At 53.3% G+C, this 24,206-nt stretch overlaps 1 protein-coding gene across 1 annotated transcript in view; it reads right to left on the bottom strand.

Annotated features, from left to right (window-relative positions):
• Positions 1-376: 376 nt before the first annotated feature.
• Positions 377-24,206, bottom strand: part of LOC100230474 (uncharacterized) — a 30,524-nt gene continuing 6,694 nt past the window's right edge. The window contains exons 22-78 of the mRNA XM_072924272.1: positions 24,075-24,203; positions 23,762-24,004; positions 23,232-23,408; positions 22,972-23,117; positions 22,796-22,886; positions 21,735-22,124; positions 21,519-21,645; positions 21,298-21,416; positions 20,801-20,997; positions 20,418-20,601; positions 20,014-20,179; positions 19,809-19,933; positions 19,419-19,727; positions 19,081-19,284; positions 18,757-18,882; positions 18,379-18,654; positions 17,817-17,912; positions 17,246-17,380; positions 14,667-14,703; positions 13,618-13,835; positions 12,971-13,114; positions 12,252-12,408; positions 12,056-12,083; positions 11,851-11,959; positions 11,677-11,769; positions 11,491-11,554; positions 10,858-10,956; positions 10,615-10,718; positions 9,759-9,897; positions 9,405-9,673; positions 9,038-9,208; positions 8,591-8,900; positions 8,413-8,486; positions 8,192-8,279; positions 7,990-8,107; positions 7,785-7,908; positions 7,463-7,599; positions 7,248-7,374; positions 7,011-7,139; positions 6,685-6,927; positions 6,275-6,451; positions 6,029-6,174; positions 5,863-5,953; positions 5,209-5,598; positions 4,993-5,119; positions 4,772-4,890; positions 4,162-4,358; positions 3,779-3,962; positions 3,538-3,703; positions 3,335-3,459; positions 2,945-3,253; positions 2,663-2,866; positions 2,339-2,464; positions 1,961-2,236; positions 1,424-1,519; positions 586-720; positions 377-504 (exon numbers count right to left, since the gene is read on the bottom strand). Of these exons, the coding sequence (XP_072780373.1) occupies positions 484-504; positions 586-720; positions 1,424-1,519; positions 1,961-2,236; positions 2,339-2,464; positions 2,663-2,866; positions 2,945-3,253; positions 3,335-3,459; positions 3,538-3,703; positions 3,779-3,962; positions 4,162-4,358; positions 4,772-4,890; positions 4,993-5,119; positions 5,209-5,598; positions 5,863-5,953; positions 6,029-6,174; positions 6,275-6,451; positions 6,685-6,927; positions 7,011-7,139; positions 7,248-7,374; positions 7,463-7,599; positions 7,785-7,908; positions 7,990-8,107; positions 8,192-8,279; positions 8,413-8,486; positions 8,591-8,900; positions 9,038-9,208; positions 9,405-9,673; positions 9,759-9,897; positions 10,615-10,718; positions 10,858-10,956; positions 11,491-11,554; positions 11,677-11,769; positions 11,851-11,959; positions 12,056-12,083; positions 12,252-12,408; positions 12,971-13,114; positions 13,618-13,835; positions 14,667-14,703; positions 17,246-17,380; positions 17,817-17,912; positions 18,379-18,654; positions 18,757-18,882; positions 19,081-19,284; positions 19,419-19,727; positions 19,809-19,933; positions 20,014-20,179; positions 20,418-20,601; positions 20,801-20,997; positions 21,298-21,416; positions 21,519-21,645; positions 21,735-22,124; positions 22,796-22,886; positions 22,972-23,117; positions 23,232-23,408; positions 23,762-24,004; positions 24,075-24,203 (9,111 nt within the window). The 3' untranslated portion in view covers positions 377-483. The remainder of the gene's footprint in view (positions 505-585; positions 721-1,423; positions 1,520-1,960; positions 2,237-2,338; positions 2,465-2,662; positions 2,867-2,944; positions 3,254-3,334; positions 3,460-3,537; positions 3,704-3,778; positions 3,963-4,161; positions 4,359-4,771; positions 4,891-4,992; positions 5,120-5,208; positions 5,599-5,862; positions 5,954-6,028; positions 6,175-6,274; positions 6,452-6,684; positions 6,928-7,010; positions 7,140-7,247; positions 7,375-7,462; positions 7,600-7,784; positions 7,909-7,989; positions 8,108-8,191; positions 8,280-8,412; positions 8,487-8,590; positions 8,901-9,037; positions 9,209-9,404; positions 9,674-9,758; positions 9,898-10,614; positions 10,719-10,857; positions 10,957-11,490; positions 11,555-11,676; positions 11,770-11,850; positions 11,960-12,055; positions 12,084-12,251; positions 12,409-12,970; positions 13,115-13,617; positions 13,836-14,666; positions 14,704-17,245; positions 17,381-17,816; positions 17,913-18,378; positions 18,655-18,756; positions 18,883-19,080; positions 19,285-19,418; positions 19,728-19,808; positions 19,934-20,013; positions 20,180-20,417; positions 20,602-20,800; positions 20,998-21,297; positions 21,417-21,518; positions 21,646-21,734; positions 22,125-22,795; positions 22,887-22,971; positions 23,118-23,231; positions 23,409-23,761; positions 24,005-24,074; positions 24,204-24,206) is intronic.

Raw genomic sequence — 24,206 nt, 5'->3', positions numbered from 1 at the left:
ACTCAGAACACTATTGGCCCTCCTGGCCCCAAGGACACTGCCAGCTCATAGTCAACTTGTTATCCACCAAGACTTCCAGGTCCTTCTCCACAGAGGTGCTCTCTCATCTCATTCAGCAGTGGCCTCATATTTTCCCTTTTGCTGCTGATATATCTGTAGAAGCCCTTCTTGTTGTCCTTGTTATCCCTTGCCAGATTCAATTCCAAGGTGACTTTGACCTTCCTTGCTCCATCCCTGAATACTCTGACAATGCTCCTATAATACTCCCACGTGGCTTGTCCCTTTTTCCACATCCCATAAATTTCTTCTTCATAAATTTCAGATAACCCCACCCTCCCAACACAAATCCAACCCCACACAAACGGCTGCTGCTCAATGGATTTTATTAGTTTTCCAAGCGTGTGGGGCTAGAGGGAGTTGGGCACTTGGAAGTCTAAATGGGACAGCTGCGAGTTCAGGTAGAATACATGGGGATCCGGATCTTCACTCTTCATTGAGTCCCTTCTGATAGAAGAGAAAAAGAGGCTGTTGTGGGGCAGCCATGGGGTGGCCCATGAGGCACCTGTAGGCAGGGGAAAGTCCCACCTTGGCTCCAATGTCACGGCTCTTGGCCCGCAGCTTGTTGACCTGGGACTCGGCGATGTCGGCACGCTCCTCTGCCTCATCCAGCTCGTGCTGAGCCTTACGGAACTTGGCCAGGTTGGTGTTGGCCTGTTCCTCCTGAGGGGGCAGGAACACCAGTGAGGCTCCCACACAGCTCTGTCTGGCCTCCTGCCACCCCATCTGCTCTCCATACATCTGACTATTTTATTGCTCCATCTGGCCTACAATAGAAGCACCTGTTTCTTCCGACATCCCATTTTCAAGCCACTCAACCATCTACTCCATGATCCATCCATCCATCCATCCATCCATCCATCCATCCATCCATCCATCCATCCATCCATCCAATCTTCCACCCACATAAACTTCAAGTCATCCTTCCTTCCTTCCTTCCTTCCTTCCTTCCTTCCTTCCTTCCTTCCTTCCTTCCTTCCTTCCTTCCTTCCTTCCTTCCTTCCTTCCTTCCTTCCTTCCTTCCTTCCTTCCTTCCTTCCTTCCTTCCTTCCTTCCTTCCTTCCTTCCTTCCTTCCTTCCTTCCTTCCTTCCTTCCTTCCTTCCTTCCTTCCTTCCTTCCTTCCTTCCTTCCTTCCTTCCTTCCTTCCTTCCTCCCTCCCTCCCTCCCTCCCTCCCTTCCTACCTCCCTACCTACATCCAACCATCATCTCTCAGTCTCACCACCCACCCACCCTCCTCAGCCCCTGACACCCCACCCCTTGACCATCTCATTTCAAGCTTGCCTACTACTCCCCACATCCCACATCCTAAACCCATGCTGTCCCATCCTGGGAGGTGGTCCCATGGCTGCCAGCCTAATGCTCACCGCCTCCTCTGCCTGTCGCTTGTAGGCTTTGACCTTCAGCTGGAGCTTGTCCACAAGGTCTTGGAGCCGGACCATATTTTTACGGTCCTCCTCTGTCTGTAGAGAGACATACGTGGATCAGGACCTGACCCTACCGGCGCTTGGAATCACCACCCAAACTGAAAGGATCAGGAGACAGTGAAGAATGTTCTTGGGGAGTGGAACCTCTCTAAATCTGTGGGTGGCCTCAGCTGTGGGAGCACGAGGTGGGATGTCTTCTTGCCCCTGATGAGGTCCCATCTGAGGTTCTGGATCATGCAAAGACCTCATGGATGCTGGGACACTGAGAGGTGGCCTGGGTGGCTCATGACCCAGACAATATTCTGGATCCCACTACAGTATCAGGCATACACACAGTGGGTGGTTTAGTATTGAACTTAGACAGCCTGTGTCTCTCTGGCCAGCAGGTCAGCCATGCTCCAGGTCATGTACAGCATGAGATATGAGGCCCTATGGCCAAGTGGCAGGAATTGACCTGGGCCAGCCCAGGAGCCCTACCTGGTAGCTGAGCTCCTTGACGCGGCGCTCGGACTTGCGGAGACCCTTAATGCTCTCAGCATTGCGCTTTTGCTCAGCCTCCAGCTCATTCTCTAGCTCCCGCACACGAGCCTCCAGCTTCTGCAGCTGCTTCTTGCCCCCTTTGAGGGCCAACTGCTCAGCCTCATCCAACCTCATCTGCAGGTCCTTGATGGTCTGCTCCATGTTCTTCTTCATCCGCTCTAGATGGGCGCTGGTATCCTGCTCCTTCTTCAGCTCCTCTGCCATCATGGCTGCCTGTCCAAGGAGAGAAGCAAGCAGAGAAGGAAGACCAAAATATGCTCTCCTTCACCCTCCAGTGGAAGGTGTCCTAGATGTAGGTCCCACCATGGCACTCACATCAGTGATGGCTTTCTTGGCTTTCTCCTCAGCATTCCTGCACTCCTGGATGGCCTCTTCCACCTCTGTCTGCAGCTGGGAGATGTCGGCCTCCATCTTCTTCTTCTGGTTGATGAGGCTGGTGTTCTGGAGTTAGAGGGAAGGATCTCAGGAGGTGTCTTTTGAACTGCTGACCCATCCTTCTTCAACCTCCCAGTATGCCCCTCTACTCCCTGCCAACTCTGCAGACTTAAAGGATCTGGAGATCATGGTAATTCAACCCGTTAGAAGTCTACATCCATGGATGGAGGTGACCTCTATCCTTGAAAGTATGTGATGTCTTACCTGTGAGTGGAGAAGCTGGACCCTCTCGCTGGCCTCAATCAGCTCCTGCTCAGCCAACTTGCGAGCCCTCTCAGTCTGTTCCACCACTGCCTGCATCTCCTCCAGCTCAGATTGGAGGAGGTTGTTTCTCCTCTCCACAATGGCAATATTCTCCTTCAAGTCTTCATTGGCTCTTACCACATCATCCAGCTGCAGCTGGGTGTCCTGTTGGGATAAATAGAATGGACATCAGACAGCAGCTCAGGGGGCTAGGAAGACTTCCTTACTGGTGGGTAGTCCCACCTTGAGGTGAGCCTGGGCTCCTTTCAGGTGGGACTGAGCTTCAGCAGCCACGCGGTTGGCATGGCTGAGCTGAATCTCCATCTCATTGAGGTCACCCTCCATCTTCTTCTTCAGCCTCAGGGCCTCATTGCGGCTCCGGGTCTCAGCATCCAGAGATGTCTGCAGTGAGTCCACCACCCGCAGGTGGTTGCGCTTGGCCTGTTCCATCTCCTCATCCTTCTCAGCCAGCTTGCGCTCATAGTCTGCCTTGACCTGGTTGAACTCCAGTTGGGCCCTCAGGATCTTTCCCTCCTCATGCTCCAGAGAAGCCTGGTGGAGACAGAAAGAAATTAGAGAGCCACAGAGAAGACTAGGACAACATGGGACTCATGGAGATGTGACTTGGCTCACCTCCGCCTCTTCCAGTGCAGCTTGGAGCTCCAGTTTCTCGGCATCCAGCTGCTTCCGGACTTTCTCCAATTCATGGATGGTCTTGTGGCTGCCACCCAGCTGCTCCGTCAGGTCCGAGATCTCCTCTGCTCGGATGAAATCTCATCAGACTTGGTAGAAAGAGGTGGAGAGCAAGAAGTGTAGGGGAAGTACCACGGTCTCACCTTGGAGGTTCTTGTTCTCCCTTTTGAAAGTCTCCAGGTGCTCAAGCGACTCCTCATAGGCATTCTTCAGCTTGAAGAGCTCAGTGCTGAAGGACCTGGCCTCCTTTTGTGATGCCTCCAGCTCCATTTGTGACTCTTCAAACTTCTGTTTCCACTCAGACAAGATCTGGAGCAGAGCAAGGGGTCACCCTCTGTCCCTGTGTCTCCCATCTGCTCCTGTCTCACCACTGTGTCCTCCTACCTTATCAAAGTTTCTCTGCTTCTTGTCCAACGCAGCAGCTGCTGCATTTGATCGCTCCACATCTGCCATCAGGTCCTCAATCTCATTTTGCAGCCGGTGTTTGGTCTTCTCCAGGGAAGAACACTTGGCATTGACCGCCTCCACCGCCTCCTCAGCCTCCTGCAGCCGCTGGGCCAGCTTCTTCCTGCCATGGGAGGAAACCTGGCTGTGGTCACCCATGGAGTAAGTGAGCCAACTCAAAACTTATTCTAACTGTTCATTGGCTGAGGCTCTGGATTTCTACCATCTCCAGATCTCTATACCTTCTCCAGATTCTTCTACAGTGGAAGGGTGTACACTCTTCCTTGCCTCATAGAGGCTTCATTTCACGGGGAGATACTCACTTGGCTTCCTCCAGTTCCTCAGTGCGCTGGATGGCATCTGTCTCATACTTGGTCCTCCACTGTGCCACCTCAGAGTTGGCCTTGGAGAGTGAGCGCTGGAGCTCAGCTTTGGCCTCTGTCTCCTCCTCATACTGCTCCCTCAGAAGGTCGCAGTCATGCCGGGCTGACTGGAGGGCATGGGCCAGTGCATTCTTGGCCTGCAAGGGAGAGGCAAGGAGTAGGTGAACTTGACCTATGTGTAGGTTCTCAAACTCAGTAAGCACTGGTATTTCTCAGCCAAACCTTCTCTAGATCATCCCAACCAAATTCAGCATATCTAGACCCAGAGCACTCTAAAGATGGGTATCTCTAGTATGGCCCATAGACCCTTTAGGCTCATCCAGTGCCACCCAACTGCCCATAGACCAACCCACCTGCTTCAGAACTGACTTTCTCAGCCCTACATCTCAGCTCTTAGACCAATGCAACCCAACTCAACCACGCTTAGATGCAACCACCCCACTGAACTGGCTTGAACTTGACTTCCATTTGGTGCTACCACCATGAGGGTGAGCAACACCTTATCTTGTGGCCCTCCTGGAGACCCTATCAGTCACTCCAGAAACCTCACCTTCATCTCCTCCTCCAGCTGCCTCTTCAAGTCCTCTATCTGCTGGGTGTATGACTGCTTGCCCCTAGTTAATTGAGAGACAAGGGCCTCCTTTTCCTCCAGCTGGCGGGACAGCTCTCCTGCAGAAGTAGGGCAGGTTTTCAAGGGTGTGGCAGGGATTAAAGATGTGGGGCAGGGGCTAAGGATGTGGGGTGAAGGGTGTAGTGGGTCAAAGTTCGCACCATTCTCAGTCTGAAGCTTGGCCCGTTGGGTGCTGGTGTCGTTGAGGACTCGTTGTGTCTCCTCCAGCTTGGCCCGGTGTTCAGCTGCCTGGTCCTCCATGGTGCGAGAGATCTTCTCCATGCCCACCTTAGAGCAGAAAAGAATGGAGCAAAGGTATGAAGCAGGAGAATTATGCCCATGGTGGAGATAAGATGCCCACCTTGGCCTCCTTCTACCTTGGCCTTTATCAGTTGCTCCATGTTGGAGCTGAGGTCATCCAGCTCCAGCTTGAGGTCGCTCTTCTCCTTTTCCAGCTTCTGCTTGACACGCTGTAAGTTGTCAATCTGCTCACTGAGCTCAGCCACGCTGTCGGCGTGCTTCTTGCGCAGCACAGCAGCTGTAGCCTCGTGCTGCAGCGTGGCCTCTTCCAGGTCCCGCCGCATCTTCTGGAACTCTGCCTCCCTCTTCTTGTTGAGCTCAATCTGCACTGAAGTGACACCACCTGCCTCCTCCAGCCGCTCACTGATCTCCTCCAGCTCTCGTGACAGGTCTGAGCGCAGCTTCTCCACCTTGGCTCTGCCTGTCCGCTCTGCTTCCAACTCCTCCTCCAGCTCCTCAATTCGCGCCTGTGCTCCGGGGATGGAGGTGCTGTCAGTAGACTTGGCTCCACCTAACTCCTCCACTCAACTCAACCAATTGAGCTGGACACTTTTCAACCCAACTCACCGCAGTAAGCTGAAAACTCTTCAGCTCATGCCAGACATCTAAACATTTGTAAACCAAATGGAAGCTCCTAAACTCAGCCTAATCAGATAAAGATTCTTCACCTCAACCCAAGCAGATGAAGGCTCTCCAGTCTAGCCCAAATAAGCAGAGAATAGATCCCTCACCTGCAGCTCTTTCAGCTTCTTCTGGAGCTGCAGAGCCAGAGCCTGCTCATCCTCAACCTTGCTGTTCTGCTGGTTGATCTCAAACTCTTTCCTGGAAATGAAAGCAGTTAGCAGCAAGGTCCCTGCCCTTGCCCCCAGTTTATACTGGGGAAAAGAGTATATTTACTTCTTGAGCTTCTCCTCCAGCTGCTGCTTGTCATTCTCCAGGTCCATGATGTTCTCCTGGGTCAGCTTCAAGTCGCCTTCTAGCTTCCTTTTGGCCCGTTCCAGGTCCATACGGACTTTCTTCTCCTGTTCCAGGGAGCCTTCAAGCTGCGTGGAAACATGGAAATGGCAGGAAACCTCAGCTTTCCATCATATCTGCCCCAGAAAGCTCCTTAGCACTATCATGGTAGGACCCGACCACACTCACATCATCCACTTGCTGTTCCATCTTGAGTTTGGCCTTTGTCAGGGTGTTGACTTTGTCTTCCTCTGCCTGCAGGTCATCCAGCGTCTGCTGGTGAGATTCTTGCAGGGCCTTCTTCTCCTTCGTTAGCTTTGCAATAGTTTCATCCAGCCCAGCCATCTCCTCTGTGAGGTTCTTAACCTGAAGGAGGAGAAACACTAGGCCTCCAGCTTGCTACCAGAGGTAGGGCAAAGCTGGGCGGCACTGCTGTTGTCCTTGGCCAATGAGGCAACTGCAGTGGTAGAGAACCCAAAGGACATTGAGTCTTCATGTAGCCCAGATCAACTAACCTTGAATCTCCTCAACCCCACACAACCAGGTTGTGTTGACCCAAATCCCCAGAACTTAAGGTCAAAGCCTCTCTCCACCCTCACCTTGTTCTCAGTGGCATGTTTCTCCTTCTCCACTTTGGCCAGAGTCAGCTCTAGATCATCAATATCCTTTTTCAGCTCTGAACACTCATCCTCCAGCTTCCTTTTCCTAGCTGTCAGCTCTGCATTCATCTCTTCCTCATCCTCCAGTCGCTCTGTCAACTCCTTCACCTTGGCCTCCAGCTGGATCTTGTTTTTGATCAGCTGGTCACAGCGCTCCTCAGCATCATTGAGATTGTCCTGCTCCTGTATTGGAATGGTAGATGAAGTGGGTTGGCCCTGGAGGGCTGCTGGTCCCTGACATGGTTTTTTGGGGCAGTCTCACTCACAGCCTGCACTTGGAGCTGAAGGTCATTCTTCTCCTGCAGCATGGAAACCATCTTCTCCTCCAACTCTTTGCGCCGGGTCTCCGACTTCTCCAGGGCCTCCTTCAGCCGCCCAAACTCTTCCTTCATGTTCTAAAGCAAAGCCCAGGAGACTAGTAGCCACATCCAATCTCCTCCATCTATCAACCCTACCCAACTCATTTTGGATCCCAAGCTGCCCGTCTCATCACCTCCTCCTACCTGCATCTCCTTCTCTGTCTCAGCACTCTTCAGCAAGGGCTTGATCTTGAAGTAGAGCTTCATCCAAGGCCAGTTCTTCACCCCCATGAAGGCCCTGATGTTCCACTGGATCACCAGCAGTGAGTCCCTAGAATGGTGACACAGATGCCACTACACCTAAATCTGATGACCCACCAGATGTCCCTTTTCAAGGAGAAAGACCCTTCCCCTCTCACCGACGCTCCAGGATCTTCTTGAACTCAATGCGCATGAGCTGCCCTCGGGCCTGAGCCTGGATGCGGGTGATGATGCGGGAGAGGCGCTCATCCCGCATCTCCTCCAGAAGTCCCAGCAGCCCAGCCTTGAAGAAGACCTGATGGAGTAAGGAGGCAAGTGAAAAGGTGAATTGGTTGGGAAGACTTTGTGGGCAGATGGATGGGTTGATGGGTTGTTGGGGGAATGAAGCAATGGATGGTGGGGTGGATAGGCAGGTGGACACATCAGTGGTGAGACCATAGGATCCACATGACCCCATGGGTAGTAGGACCATGGAGAAACCTTGGTGTGTCCAAATTTATACTGGTTGTGGTCAATATCAATGGATCCCAGGAGCTTTTCAGCACCCTTGCGACTGTCAATGAACTGCCCCTCAGGGATGGCAGCAGGGTTCAGGATACGGTACCTGGTAAACAGAGAGAACATGGAAACTCTGAGGTCAGCCCCAGTTGCATTGTCCACCACCTCCCCATATCTCTGTGCCTACCGCTGGCGGAAGTCCCCATAGAGGATGCGATTGGGGAAGCCCTTGCGGCAGATGCGGATGCCCTCTAGCACCCCATTGCAGCGCAGTTGATGCATTACCAGGGGGTTGTCCATCACACCTGGCAGTGGGTTAGAGGTGTGGTGTCAGCCACAAGCCACACCTACCACCCTCTTCCCTGCCCTCAGCCCTGCCCTTTGCTCACCTGGTTCCTTCCGCTCATTGGGGATGATGCAGCGGACAAAATGAGGGTGAGTGGTCTTGAGGTTGGCCATCAGCTTGTTGAGGTTCTCCTGTTGGGGAGGGAGGAGAGAAGCTGACTAATGACAGAGCAAGAGAGGGTCTGTGGGACTGAAGGGCTGATCCACCACTCAGGAGGCTGTCCTCCCACTGACCCAAACTGGGTCCACTATGTAGGTCCCTCACCCGATGCAGTGCTGAGACGGTCTGAAAGGAGGAACCTTTCTTCTTGGCTCCTTTCCCCTTCCCTCCATCACCACCTGGAGAGAAGAGGGGTAAGGTAACACAGGAAAGAGGGTGACTGATGGACAGTAGTCTTCTCCATCAACTCATTCCTCCATCACCCCATCATCCATTCACTCACCAGCATCTGCCCCAGCGTAGTTGGAGAAGAGGTTGGCTAGGAGCTTCAGGGCTGATTTCTGGTAGAGCCCCACCACTGTCTCATTGAGAGGGTCCTTGTTCTTCTCCAGCCACCCAATGATGTTGTAGTCCACTGTGCCAGCATAGTGGACAAGAGAGAAATGGGCCTCTGGCTTCCCCTTGACATTGCGTGGCTTCCCAAAGTTGGCCGACTTGCCCAAGTGATTATCAAAGAGCTTGGCCTTGAAGGTCATGTCTGAGGCTTTGGGAAACATGCACTCCTCCTCCAGGATGGACATGATCCCCATGGGCTAGGAAGAAAAATAGCAGTGGAGGACACCAAGCACAACCCTGCTGACCAACTCTGGGGCCCCTGGCAGGCTCCAACTGAAAGGGCCATTCCCCCAAAGTCCCTTCAACCCCCACAAGACCCTAAAAGAGGTGGTACCTTCTCAATGAGGTCAATGCAGGCCTGGAGGTCCATGCCAAAGTCAATGAACTCCCACTCAATGCCCTCCTTCTTGTATTCCTCCTGCTCCAGCACAAACATGTGGTGGTTGAAAAACTGCTGCAGCTTCTCGTTGGTGAAGTTGATACAGAGCTGCTCAAAGCTGTTGAACTGGGGTGGAAGAGAGTAGATTAAGTTAACTGGATCAACTCAACAACCAGCAGGGTCAACAGAATTCCCAATGATATCCATAGGTGAACCTGAGTCCCAAATGGGTCAACAGAATGCCCAGTAGTATCAATGAAGTCCAAGAGGATCAACCCAACCCCCAAGAGGACAAATACCCTGCCACCCCCTCAGTCCTCACATCAAAGATCTCAAATCCAGCAATGTCCAGCACACCGATGAAGTACTGCCTTGGCTGCTTGGTGTCCAGGGAGTTGTTGATCCTCACCACCATCCAGTTGAACATCTTCTCATATACAGCCTTGGCCAAGGCCCCAATGGAGTAGTACACCTGCTGGACATTCTGCCCCTTGGTGACATATTCATTGCCCACCTTCACCCGGGGGTGACACAACCCCTTGAGAAGATCAGCTGAGTTCAGCCCCATCAAGTACGCTGATTTGTCAGCATCTGCAGAGCATCAAGAGAAAGACATGGTGTCAGATTCCACCTAACCTGGTGACCCCAAGACCTATGTCATCCCATACTCACTCACCTTCAGTACCGTCTGGTTCTGCCTGCTCTTCCCGTTGCTTCTGCTTGAACTTCATGTTGCCAAAGTGCATGATGGCACCTGTCAGCTTGTAGACACCAGCCTTCTCCTCAGCTGTGAAGCCCAGGACATCAAAAGCGCTCTGGGTGATAGGTGGAGGTGGGTGGGAGAGGGTCTTGCCACCAGCTGTGTTCATGGCTCTCTGCTGGCCATTTGTGTCTCTCTGCCCTTCCAGCTCATCAACTCCTCCATCCATCTGCAGACTCATCCACCCATGGACTCAGCCATTATGGATTCATACATCCATCTGAGGACTCATATATCCATGGATCCATCCATCCATCTGAGGACTCATATATCCATGGATCCATCCATCCATCTGAAGACTACATCCATCCATTTACCTATCCATGGAGTTTTCTAACCATGGATCCATCCATCCATCCATCCATCCATCCATCCATCCATCCACTCATCCATCCATCCACTCATCCATCCATCCACTCATCCATTTATGGACTCATTCATCCATTCACCATTAACTCCATCCATGTATCCACAGACTCATCTATCTGAGGACTTGTTTACCCATGGGCACATCTGTCCACTTAAGTACTCCCCCACCTGTTTTTATCTCCACCCACAACCTCCTCCACCCCCTGCCTCCTGTCCTACCTTCTATTCCTCACCCTAGATCATCCCACTCCACCAGCCCTCCATCTTCCACCCTTCCTATCCTCCACCTTTCATCCCTATGTTCCTCCTCTCATCCACCCATTTTCTACTATCTCAACCATCCACCTGGGACTTCACCTTCAATTCATCATGGGGATGTTCACCTGCCCACCCCACCACTTACATCGGTTGCCAACAGCTCTTCAGAGTCATCGATGGATGCCACAGTCACCTCTCCTTGGGAGACATAACTGTAGTCATAGGGGTTGTTCGTGATGAGAAGCATCTCTGTTCCATGGGCCCAGGATAGAGAAAAACTGAGCATTTGCACTGGCTAAACAGCCCCAAATCATCCTCAATTGCCCCAGGAAGGAGCAGAGAATTGGAGGAGAGGAAGTGAAAGCTCAAGGCCAAGCACTCTACTCACCCAGCAGCTCTGGCTTCTTGTTGGAGAGGATCTGGTAAAAGATGTGGTAGTTTCTCTCAGCCTTCAGCTGGAAAATTACACGGGACTTCTCCAGTAGGTCTGAGGTGGATATGGAGAGAGGAGGATGGAGGTTGGGGTGAGGAGATGGATTGAGATATGGAGAGATGGAGGGTCGGATTAGGAGATGGAAAAGGAGGGGTATCTGGATAGCAGGATGAAGAGATGGAGGGAGGAAGAAAGAAAAATGGAAGAGCAGATGGATAGCGGGATGAGACGATGGATCCATCAATCATGAAGACAGATGAAGGGATTGACATGGGTGAAGGGGAGGCAGGCAAGGAAGGAGGGAGGTAGACACAAGGAGATGGAGGGACAAAGAATTGAAGATGGAGGGTCAGGTCAATGGTACAATAAGGAGATGGAGAAGAAGAGGTGACTGGATGGAGGGAGGAAGGGAGATATGTATGGATGAATGGAGTTCCTGGGTGGATGGATGATGTTCATGGGTGGATGGAGCAGTCCATACATGGATGAGTCCTAGGATGGATGAATAAATCCATGGATAGATAAGTCCATGGATGGATGGATAATGGACTACAAGACATCCTCTCACTGGGCTCTCAACACACTCACAGGTCTCAATGTCAGCTGATGCCAACTTCCCAGTGGCCCCAAAATGGATCCGGATGAACTTCCCCTGGGAAAGCAGTGGCAGGAGGTGAAGGTGGCTGCCTTCATGCAGCTGATCTCACACCATAGGCCTTGTCCCACAAACTGCCCCACAGACCCTTCCTCTTACAACCCACTCCCATCACTCACAAATCGGGAGGAGTTGTCATTGCGGAGGGTCTTGGCATTGCCAAAGGCCTCCAAGGCAGGGTTGGCCTGGATGATCTGGTCCTCCAGGGTGCCCTGGGTGGGGTGGGACAATACAGGGTGTGGATATCACTGGGGTACACTCTCTGCCAAGGGTACATGGACTGAGGAACTCACTTTGCTGCTATTGGTCACCTCCTTCTTGCGGTCGCCAATGGCAGCAATGCTGGCAAAGTATTGGATGACTCTCTTGGTGTTGACTGTCTTCCCTGCCCCGGATTCTCCGCTGGGGGAGCAAGAGTGAGATATTGGAGAACTGCCTGGTGGGTCCTTCATCCCACCCCACTGCTATGGGACAGGGCTGGACAAAGCAGGGCCTTACGTGATGAGGATGGACTGGTTCTCTCGGTCTGCCAAGAAAAGAGAGGAGTCAGGTGGGATGAAGTCGGGAAACATACTTGGGGTCTTGGGGTTGAGGCTGAAGTTCTCCATCCTCCCAGGGGAGAACTAGTTCTAAGTCAGGAGCCATTTTTTGGAGTGGAGTCTTCTAGTTTGAGGTCCTCACAGGACATCCTTACCTGTCAGCATGTTTTGGTAGGCATTGTCAGAGATGGAGAAGATGTGGGGTGGAGCTTCACTCCGCTTCTTTCCCCGGTAGGCAGCCACCACCTCGGCATTGTAGACAGGCAACCACTTATAGGGGTTGACAGTCACACAGAAGAGCCCTGAGTAGGTCTGGTGAAAAGGGCAGGTGGGTCAGAACCAGGAGGTGGTACCCTGTCAGTTTGGAACATCCTAGGTCTAGGTGGCCCAAGGGATGTGATGACAGGATGTCCTGATCTTGATTGTCTGAAAAGGGGCTCAAAAGGGACATCTTGGGTCTGGGTGGCCCACAACATGCAGAGATCTTGTGTCAGTGGCCCGAGGGTTCTGGAGATGGGACATATTATGTCCTATCAAGGGGGCTATTGAAGTGACATCTTGGATCTGGGTGGCCAAAGGAGTCAGGGGATGCAAAACTCAGATGTGGATGGCTGAGGCAGTCTAGAAATGGGATATTTGGGTCTGGGTGGCCCAAGGGAGCTGGAGAAGTGCCACCAGGTTCTAGGTGTCCCCAAAGTCCATGAAAAAGGCACACCAGCTTTTAGGTGGCCCATAGATTCTCTGGAAGCCCCATCAGGTACTAGGCATCCCAAAGAGCTTTAGGGAAGGGTCACTAGTTTCCATCCACCCCATAGGCTGTTAGGAAGGCCTCATCTACTTCCCAGGTGTTCCAGGGGCTTGTGGGAAGGCTCACATAGATCAACCAAGAGGCATAGCGCTCCTTGAGGTTGTAGAGGACAGCAGGTTCATGGAGGAAGGTCAGCATCGCCATGTCCTCAATCTTGTCAAATTTGGGGGGGTTCTGCTGGTGAATGTCAGCTTCCTTCACTGTCACCGTCTGGGGGGGAATGGGGAGACATGGGGGTGGGGGTTGGGAGATGTCCATGGCTTAGCAGGTGCCACGTGGGGTAGGGGGTGCTCCATGGGTCGGATTTCTTCCATGGTTAAGAGGGGTCTCCTATGGTTTGGGGGGTACCCCCCATTGGTTATGATACTTCAATGCGTCAGGATCTCCACCACTATCAGCCTGGTTTCCCCCTCCTCCATTTGCTCTCCCCCAAATCTTCAACCCCCCTCCCTCCTTTAACACCTCCCCCATTAATTTCATCTCATTAATCCCTCCCTCCTTAACTCTTCACCCCCCAACTTCCCACCAACTTCTCCCCCATGATGCCCAACCCCCTCTTTTTTCCCCCACTAGTCACCCCCTATGCCCCCACTTGCCATCAACCCCTCCCATCCTTAACCCCTTTCTCCATTACCCCTCACCCCCATTAATCCTTTGCCCCATATGGCCCCTTGCCCCCCTCCCCTCACCCCCCCCATCCCCCAGTTGCCCACCTCTCCCAGCTCAGTCTGGACGGTGGCCTCCCCTCCTTGCCGCCCCATCACCCGTCCCCGAATGAACTCCTCCCGAGGGTGGGGGATGAAGCACTCGCTACGGGGGTCGAAGGGTCTCGTCTGCGCTGCCAGCCGCTCCCGCTCCCCTGGCCGCAGGAAGGGGGCTGCCGCCCCCAGCGCTGCCAGCACTGCATCCGCCATCCTGCCCAACACAGACCCTGCATCACCTGGGGGGCTGTGAGGCTGTGGCCACAGGGTCTCGCCCTTTGGTCCATGGCCCCACAAAACCCCATTGGCCAGAGCCCATTGCCATGCATGGGCCCCCTGTAGCCATGCCCAGACCCCTATGGCTGTGGCAGACACTAGGGCCAGACACAGAGCTTTGCAGCTGTGCACAGCCCCATGCATGGGTCCCTATAGATGTGTAGGGAGCCCTACAGTCCTCTGCACACCCACGTAGTCATGCACTGCCCCATGTACAGACTCCTGTAGTGATTCAGAGACTCCCCGCAGGGACCCCTATAGCCATTAAAGGACCCCTAATAGTGATGCACAGGACCTCATAGTTGTGTATGGCCCCACGCACAGAATCCTATAACCATTCATGACCCCATATATTGAGCCCTACACAGTGCACAGATCCCCTATAGCTGTAGGCAGACCCCTGTAGTCATGCAGGGACCCCAATACCCATGCACAGCCGCATGTACGGACTCCTGTGCTGATGCAGGCACCTCCACAACCAGGGACCACCAACCCCTGGAATAGTGCATGGACCCCTGCAACACAAAGACCTCTACAGCCACGCACAGACCCCCAAAGTGATTCAGGCATCCGTAAAGTGATGCATGGAGACCCATAGCAGTGCAGGGACACCTATAATAATGCAGGGACCCTTAGAGTCCTGCACAGCCCCACATGCAGACCCCCATAGCAAAGTATGGATCCCCTGTAGAGACATGCAGACCCTATAGCAACACATACACCCTATAGCACCTCCCTCACCCCAAAGCACCCATCCCCATGCTGCCCCACAGCATCACCCTCACCTGGAGTCTGTGGATCTAGCAGGTAAGATGAAGGGAGCTGGAAGAACACACAGAAGGTCAGTAGGGCTACACCCCATGCCCCCTATAGACCCTCTTTGCCTTATAGACCCTTTATGCCCCATAGATCACTTTGCCACATAGACCCCATGTGCCCCATAGCCCTGCTTGTGCCACATAGGCCCCCTGGGTGCCCCACAGACCATCAGTGTACCCTAGATTGTTGTGCCCCCATAGATCTCTTTCCCCCACAGTTCCCCTCAGTGCTTCTTATGCCATATGCCCCCTGTTCCCCATATCCCCCCACAGATTCCTACACCCTATAGATCCCCATATGCCCCATAACCCTCCTGTGCACCCCATAGCCCCCCATATCCTCCCTTCATATCCACATCCCACATTCCCACTATGCCCCCACCCTCTCCCTCTCTGCCCCACGCAGACACCTATGCCAGCCCCGCAGCACCAAGGCCTTTATAGATCATCATGGGATGGGGAGGAGCATTCCTGGGGAGGGGGTGGCTGATAAAGGAGGAGGGGGGCACCTCCCTCCCCCCCTTCCCCCCCCCCCCCCCCCCCGCTTCCTCAGCCACAAGATGGCATCTTTCCAGTGATTCTGGCATCCAGGACTCAAATATTCACCCCACAGGATAATCTATGGGGCAGAGCTATAGGGGTGAGCAAGGGCTGTCCAGACCCCTTGCAGGGGTGGGATGTGGGGTGGGCTAGGGGGCCTGGATGCCCGGGTCGCTTGTGTAGAAGGTGTCTATGGAGCCCAGAAGTCTGGATTCCTTGGGGGGGGGGGAGGGGGGAACGGGGAAACTAGGGAGCCCAGGCGCCAGGGTCCCTTATGTGTGTGTGGGTGATCTATGGGGATTAGGGTGCTTTGGTGGGGTTTGTGATGATTCTGTGGGTCTCAGATGCCTGAGTTTCTTGTGTGTGTGGGATCTATGGAGCCCAGATGTCTGGGTTCTTTGTGCATGGAGAGGATCTATGGGGCTAGGACTCCAGGGACCTGTGTGGAGGGGTGCCAATGGGGCCTAGATGCCTGGGTCCCTGGCCAGTGTCCTATCACCCGTGGGGTGGTGACAGCTCTACCCTGCCAGGTCTATATTGGGACACGGCTGGAGAGTGGCGGCGGGGGGTGGGGGGGGAGATTGTTATCTTGTTCCCCCCCAGTGAGGCGCCGTGGGGCCGCCAGGGGTCTGAGGGACCGGGACCGGGTTGGGGGGGGGCGGGGGGGATTGGGCGAGGCGGTGGTCTGGCAGCCGTCCCCGAACACCATGTCCACTTTGTCATCAAGGAGGTGACAAGTGTTCCTGCGAGGTGACACATTCCCGCGGGCGGGGAGTTCCCCCCCTCCCCATTGTGCCCCACACATCCCCCTCTCCTGCCCCACAGACCATCTCCTCTGCCCCACAGATCCCCATAATTGCTCCATGGAACCACAGAGAGTCTCCACACATCCTCATAGAGTCTTTTTAGAGCCCCATAGACTCCACATAGGACCCCACAGAGACATTACCCCACCCGTCCTTGGGCCCGCGTTTGGCGGGGGAGGGGAGCTGCCCGGACGCTGGGGTCCCCTGGGGTCCATCATGCGGTGCCGCCAGGACCGGGAGGGATGGGGCAGCGACAGATGGACAGCGAAAGGGAGGGTGAGGGGGGAAGGGGGAGGGACAGATGATTTGGTGGGGAGGGACAGGCAGGAGACAGAGGGACAGTGGGACATAGAGAACTTGCAGGGACCAGGGGGACATGGAGGAGGCAGGACTATGGGAGATGTAGGACACAGGGCTGGTGGGTGAAGAGTTAGAATGATGGCAGGTCCAGAGCAATGGAGGGACAGGTCAGTAGGGAATGGGGGGCTGTGGGACATGGTGTGTGGTGGGACAGAGCAGCTGGTGGTTAGGGGAACACTGAGACCAGGACAGAGGGACCTCACCACCTGCAGCAGGAGAAGGTGCAACCTCAGCAACCAAAACATGCCTGAGAAGTCCACTCAGACTCTGTCCCACATGTGGGGATCCCAGATGCTGTTCCCCACCTCCTGGGGTCCCCCTGTCCCCACCCCTACTTCTGCCCCCAAACATGTGTCTCCCCACATGGATCTAGGCTGGTGTGGAGCAGGTTGAGGTTACAGAACACCATGGAGGAGATGGAATATCTGCCCCACAGCAGATACACTGTGAGGCAGCTCAAGGTTGAGCTCATGGTTCACATCTCATTGTACTGTGGGTCTGATTGCATCGTGCTGTGGGGCACTCTGTGCTGCACACTGGTTGGAGATCTTGTGTGGGCTACAGACATCTTGTGGGTGCCATGCCATGGGGAAACCCCACCCTCCCCACACAAACACAGCCCCATAAAAACTGATGCTGCTCAATGCTTTTTATTGGCTGACCAAGGTTAGGGGCCTGGGAGTCAGGGTGGGCCACTTGGAGGTCCTGGGATATTGTTGGGTGTCCAGAGCTTCACTCTTCATTAAGTCCCTTCTGACAGAGAACAAGAAAAAGGGATTGTGAGCATGAGGAAGTTGTGGGGCAGCCATGGGGCAGCTGTAGAGCAGGGGTAAGTCCCACCTTGGCTCCAATGTCACGGCTCTTGGCCCGCAGCTTGTTGACCTGGGACTCAGCAATGTCGGCACGCTCCTCTGCCTCATCCAGCTCATGCTGAGCCTTGCGGAACTTGGCCAGGTTGGAGTTGGCCTGTTCCTCCTGAGGGGCATGAACACCAGTGAGGCTCCCACACAGCTCTGTCTGGCTTCCTGCCAGCTGTCCTTCCGTCCTGTCTTCTTATTGCTCTATCTGGCCCACCTGTCCATCCAGACATCCCATATTCCAGTCACCCAGCTATCTCCTCAACAAACCATTCATCTAACATTCCATCCATCCATCCATCCATCCATCCATCCATCCATCCATCCATCCATCCATCCATCCATTCATCCATCTATTCTTCCCACCCAACCATCTACACATCCCACCACCCACCCACCTTCTCCATTTTCTTTTGACCTACTCTGCTCACCCTCTGACACCTCACCCCTTGACCACCCCAAGGTCCCCTACTACTTCCCACATCCTCTCCCACACCCCATCCCACACTTTCCCCTCCTGGGGGTGGTCCCACAGCTGTCCCTCCAGTACTCACTGCCTCCTCTGCCTGTCGCTTGTAGGCCTTGACCTTCATTTGGAGCTTGTCCACGAGGTCTTGGAGCCGGACCATATTTTTACGGTCCTCCTCCGTCTGTGGGGTGAGACATGTGGGTCAGGACATGACACTATCTGCACTTTAAATCACCACAAGCTCTTGTGGGTCAGTGAGGGTCAGGAGACAGTTAATGATGTTCTTGGGGAGAGGAGCTTCTCTAGATCTGTGGGTGGCCTCAACTGTGGGGCAGAAAGTGAGTTGTCTCCCTGTGTGAAGTATCTTCTTGCCCCTGATGAGGTCCCATCTGAGGTTCTGGATCATGCAAAGACCTCATGGATGCTGGGACACTGAGAGGTGGCCTGGGTGGCTCATGACCCAGACAATATTCTGGATCCCACTACAGTATCAGGCATACACACAGTGGGTGGTTTAGTATCGAACTTAGACAGCCTGTGTCTCTCTGGCCAGCAGGTCAGCCATGCTCCAGGTCATGTACAGCATGAGATATGAGGCCCAATGGCCAAGTGGCAGGAATTGACCTGGGCCAACCCAGGAGCCCTACCTGGTAGCTGAGTTCCTTGACGCGGCGCTCGGACTTGCGGAGACCCTTGACACTCTCGGCATGGCGCTTTTGCTCAGCCTCCAGCTCATTCTCTAGCTCCCGCACACGAGCCTCCAGCTTCTGCAGCTGCTTCTTGCCCCCTTTGAGGGCCAACTGCTCAGCCTCATCCAACCTCATCTGCAGGTCCTTGATGGTCTGCTCCATGTTCTTCTTCATCCGCTCTAGATGGGCGCTGGTATCCTGCTCCTTCTTCAGCTCCTCTGCCATCATGGCTGCCTGTCCAAGGAGAGAAGCAAGCAGAGAAGGAGGACCAAAATATGCTCTCCTTCACCCTCCAGTGGAAGGTGTCCTAGATGTAGGTCCCACCATGGCACTCACATCAGTGATGGCTTTCTTGGCTTTCTCCTCAGCATTCCTGCACTCCTGGATGGCCTCTTCCACCTCTGTCTGCAGCTGGGAGATGTCGGCTTCCATCTTCTTCTTCTGGTTGATGAGGCTGGTGTTCTGGAGTTAGAGGGAAGGATCTCAGGAGGTGTCTTTTGAACTGCTGACCCATCCTTCTTCAACCTCCCAGTATGCCCCTCTACTCCCTGCCAACTCTGCAGACTTAAAGGATCTGGAGATCTTGGTAATTCAACCCATTAGAAGTCTACATCCATGGATGGAGGTGACCTCTATCCTTGAAGGTATGTGATGTCTTACCTGTGAGTGGAGAAGCTGGACCCTCTCGCTGGCCTCAATCAGCTCCTGCTCGGCCAACTTGCGAGCCCTCTCAGTCTGTTCCACCACTGCCCGCAGCTCCTCCAGCTCAGATTGGAGGAGGTTGTTTCTCCTCTCCACAATGGCAATATTCTCCTTCAGGTCCTCATTGACCCGTACCATGTCATCCAGCTGCAGCTGGGTGTCCTACAAGTTGACATGGGGGAAGAAGGTGAGCAGGGATGGTGGGGAAGTGGCTTAAGGTCTACTTTTCTTCCACTTTGGGGTGGTGGGACCTCCTACATGTCAACATGCTTATGGGATAGAAGTCTGATGGGTACCTTGAGACAGCCCTGCAGTGTCTTGACTTGCTTCTGAGCTTCAGCAGCCACGCGGTTGGCATGGCTGAGCTGAATCTCCATCTCATTGAGGTCACCCTCCATCTTCTTCTTCAGCCTCAGGGCCTCATTGCGGCTCCGGGTCTCAGCATCCAGAGACGTCTGCAGTGAGTCCACCACCCGCAGGTGGTTGCGCTTGGCCTGTTCCATCTCCTCATCCTTCTCAGCCAGCTTGCGCTCATAGTCTGCCTTGACCTGGTTGAACTCCAGTTGGGCCCTCAGGATCTTTCCCTCCTCATGCTCCAGAGAGGCCTGGTGGAGACAGAAAGAAATTAGAGAGCCACAGAGAAGACTAGGACAACATGGGACTCATGGAGATGTGATTTGGCTCACCTCAGCCTCTTCCAGTGCAGCTTGGAGCTCCAGCTTCTCGGCATCCAGCTGCTTCCGGACTTTCTCCAATTCATGGATGGTCTTGTGGCTGCCACCCAGCTGCTCCGTCAGGTCCGAGATCTCCTCTGCCCAGATGATAATCCATCAGACTTAGTGGAAGGTAGTGGAATACAAAAAGGTGGGCAGGGAAGGACCACAGTCTCACCTTGGAGATTCTTGTTTTCCCTCTTCAAAGTCTCTAAGTGATCAAGTGACTCCTCATAAGCATTTTTCAGCTTGAAGAGCTCAGTGCTGAGGGACCTGGCCTCTTTCTGTGATGCTTCCAACTCCACCTGTGACTCTTCAAACTTCTGCTTCCACTCAGACAAGATCTATGACGACACCACCTGGTTTGCTGCTGCTTTGCCCATGAAGAACCCTCTTTTCATCCTGCTCCTACTCCTTTCCCCAATATTCTCCTGAAAGGGACTTGAGGCTCTGCTAAAACATGGCTCTTGAAAGTTGTTCAGCTTTCTTCTGGACTTCTCCTGCCTTTTTTTGATTAATGGGACACACATTTCTCTACCCCCTTCCCACCCTTCTCCTTCCATCATTTCTTGGTTCTCCCACCTTGTCAAAGTTTCTCTGCTTCTTGTCCAATGCAGCAGCTGCTGCATTTGACCGCTCCAGGTCTGCCATGAGATCTTCAATTTCATTTTGCAGCCGGTGCTTGGTCTTCTCCAGGGAGGAACACTTGGCATTGACCGCCTCCACTGCCTCCTCAGCCTCCTGCAGCCGCTGGGCCAGCTTCTTCCTGCCATGGAAGGAAACCTGGCTATGGTGTCCTATGGACCAAGTGGGCCAACTCAAACCTTCTTCCACCCTAAGGCTCTGGGTTAGCTGAGGCTCTGCTCTGGATCTCCTCTACCATCTCCAGATACATCCTTGTACTGTAGAAGAGTCTCCAGTCTCCCCTGCCCCATAGCAGCTCCCTTCATGGGGAGATGACTCACTTGGCCTCCTCCAGTTCCTCAGTGCGCTGGATGGCATCTGTCTCATACTTGGTCCTCCACTGTGCCACCTCAGAGTTGGCCTTGGAGAGTGAGCGCTGGAGTTCAGCCTTAGCCTCTGTCTCCTCCTCATACTGCTCCCTCAGAAGGTCGCAGTCATGCCGGGCTGACTGGAGGGCATGGGCCAGTGCATTCTTGGCCTGCGAGGGGAGAGAGTTACGAGGTGAGGAGAAGTTGCATCCATATCAAGTTGAGCTATATTGGCATTCTCCAACCCCAACTACCTAGTTACCAACCAACAAATCCAATCCAACCTAACCCAACCTAACCCAACCCAACCTCCTTGTAACCCACCAGCCCTACTGAATTTCTGAGGACCCTCAATTAATTTTCTCCTACTGTGAGGGCAGGCTCATTATGTACTTCTCAATCTCAAACCAACCACATCCTTGGCGTTAGAGGTTTCTTTCAGACTCACTGACCCCCTAGCAAAGTCCTACCTTGACTTCTTCCTCTAGCTGCCTTTTGAGGTCCTCCAGCTGTTGGGTGTAGGTGAGTTTCCCTCGTGTCATCTGGTTAATGAAGGCTTCCTTCTCCTCCAGCTGCCTGGAGAGCTCACCTGTCAGGTAGAATGACAGATAATCAGTTGCAGGACACACCCCAGAGCCACCCCACTGGGCAAGAGTTAGGCAATCGGGTTAGGGAAGAACAAGGCCCTCACCATTTTCTGTCTGGAGCTTGGCTCGTTGAGTGGTGAGGTCATTGACCATGCGTTGAGCCTCTTCGGACTTGGTCCGGTGCTCATTCATCTGATCTTCCATGGTGCGGCACATCTTCTCCAGGTTGGCCTACAAATAGGAAGGGCAAGAAGATGAAAGGGAACCTTGAGAGGGCAGTGGAAGTGTTGTTCCTTCATGGCTAGAGACCTGTTTCCTACCTTGGCCTTTATCAGTTGCTCCATGTTGGAGCCAACATCATCTAGCTCCAGCTTGAGCTCACTCTTCTCCTTTTCCAGCTTCTGCTTGACACGCTGCAAGTTGTCAATCTGCTCACTGAGCTCAGCCACGCTGTCGGCGTGCTTCTTGCGCAGCGCAGCAGCCGTGGCCTCGTGCTGCAGCGTGGCCTCTTCCAGGTCCCGCCGCATCTTCTGGAACTCTGCCTCCCTCTTCTTGTTGAGCTCAATCTGCACTGAAGTGGCACCACCTGCCTCCTCCAGCCGCTCACTGATCTCCTCCAGCTCTCGTGACAGGTCTGAGCGCAGCTTCTCCACCTTGGCTCTGCCTGTCCGCTCTGCTTCCAACTCCTCCTCCAGCTCCTCAATTCGTGCCTGTGCTCCGGGGATGAACATGTTTTCAGCAGACTTGGTTTCACCCAGCTCCTTCATTCAACTCAGCCAATTGATCTGGAGAGTCTTTAAGTCAACTTAAGTCACCCCAACCAACTGTAGACTGTTCAGCTCAACCTAGACATCTGTAGACTCTTCATCTCAACCAGCCTCAATCCCATCCAGTTCTTTTCAACCTAGTCAAGATCTGAGCTCTCTAGACCAACCTGGCCTTATTTGAAGACACTCCACCTTCTCAAATTACCTTGAGATTCTTCAACTCAACCGGTGTTGAGGACATCCCAATTGATCCATTCTAATTGCACTAACAGACAACTCAGCACAAACTTCTCTAAGGATATTGGAATGAACGTGATTTAACCCAGGTGGTCTGCTCAGCCCAGATGATTCTACCTAAGATGCTCCCCATACCTTGAATACTCCAAACCCATTGATTCAGCTCAACCCCCATGAAAGCCAACCTGTCCAGGAGCCCATGAGTCATTTCAAGGCAATAAATGACAAAGAGGTTCTGGGACAAGGGATATTCCATGGGCTTCTGACCTCAAGTGGGTGGCATATTTGTTTAAGTTCTTCTCAAAAAGATATGAAGAAGATAATGGGATGGACCAGTTCCTCCTTCTGCTTGATCCCCAAGCTGAAGCCCACCTCACCTGAAGCTCTTTGAGCTTCTTCTGGAGCTGGGCTGCAACTGCTTGTTCATCCTCAATTCTGGCGTTGAGGGCATTGAGCTCAAAGTCTTTCCTAGGTGTGGGGAGAAACACCAGTAAGTCATTCTTCTGAGCACTCAGCAGAGGTGTAAAGGACAAGCAAGTGTGCCAGCCCTTACTTTTTCAGCCTCTCATCCAGTTGTTGCTTGTCATTCTCCAGGTCCATGATATTCTCCTGAGCTAGCTTCAAATCACCTTCCAGCTTCCTTTTGGCCCGTTCCAGGTCCATCCGGATCTTCTTCTCTTGCTCCAGTGAACTCTCCAGCTGCAAGTGTGGAAGAGACACACCCATCAGCCCTCATAAACACACACTCCAGAAGGACTTCCCATATCACAAGGGACCAGCTATGTGCCAGTTGTGGGAGTGGCCTATACTCACATCATCCACTTGCTGTTCCAGCTTGACTTTGGCCTTTGTCAAGGTATTGACTTTGTCTTCCTCTGCCTGCAGGTCATCCAGCGCTTGCTGGTGAGATTCTTGCAGGGCCTTCTTCTCCTTCGTTAGCTTGACAATTATTTCATCCAGCCCGGCCATCTCTTCTGTGAGGTTCTTGACCTGCAGGAGGAGAAATATCAAGCCTCCAGCTTGGTACCAGAGGTAGGACTAGAGAAAAGAGGTTGTTTTTGCTCTTTGTGAACCTGTGTTTAAGTCAGGAGATGTAGGAAAACACAACTAGACTTGATTCTTGGTGATGCAATCCAACCAGTCTTGGATTATCACAACTCAACTCAAACAGTTTTGGGTCTTCATGACCCAACTCATCCAGCCTTGAATTTGGCAACCTAAACAGCCTTGATTCTTGGGAATCTAACCCAACCAACCCTGGGTCTTAACCAGACTCTATTCATTTTGTCTTGAGTCAGCTCAGTTTCCCACAATTTGAGGTCAAGACCTCTCCCCACCCTCACCTTATTCTCAGTGGCATGTTTTTCCTTTTCCACCTTGGCCAATGACAACTCCAGGTCATCAATGTCTTTTTTCAGCTCTGAGCATTCATCCTCCAGCTTTCTCTTCTTTGCTGTCAATTCAGCATTCATCTCCTCCTCATCCTCCATCCGCTCAGTCATCTCCTTCACCTTAGCCTCCAGCTGGATCTTGTTCTTGATCAGCTGGTCACAGCGCTCTTCAGCGTCAGCCAGGTTGTCTTGCTCCTGGAAGGGATAAGCTTGGTTTGAGGTGAATGAAAAAGGAGTGAGGGGCTGGGACATTTAAGTCACTCACAGCCTGCACTTGGAGCTGAAGGTCATTTTTCTCCTGCAGCATAGAGACCATCTTCTCCTCCAGCTCCTTCCGCCGGGCTTCTGACTTCTCTAAGGCCTCCTTCAGCCGCCCAAACTCTTCTTTCATGTTCTG

Source organism: Taeniopygia guttata, chromosome 2 (genome assembly GCF_048771995.1).
Source record: "Taeniopygia guttata chromosome 2, bTaeGut7.mat, whole genome shotgun sequence".
NCBI classification, from domain to species: domain Eukaryota; kingdom Metazoa; phylum Chordata; class Aves; order Passeriformes; family Estrildidae; genus Taeniopygia; species Taeniopygia guttata.
Note: the sequence above shows the minus strand (reverse complement) of the source record. Positions and strands in the feature narration are given on the sequence as shown.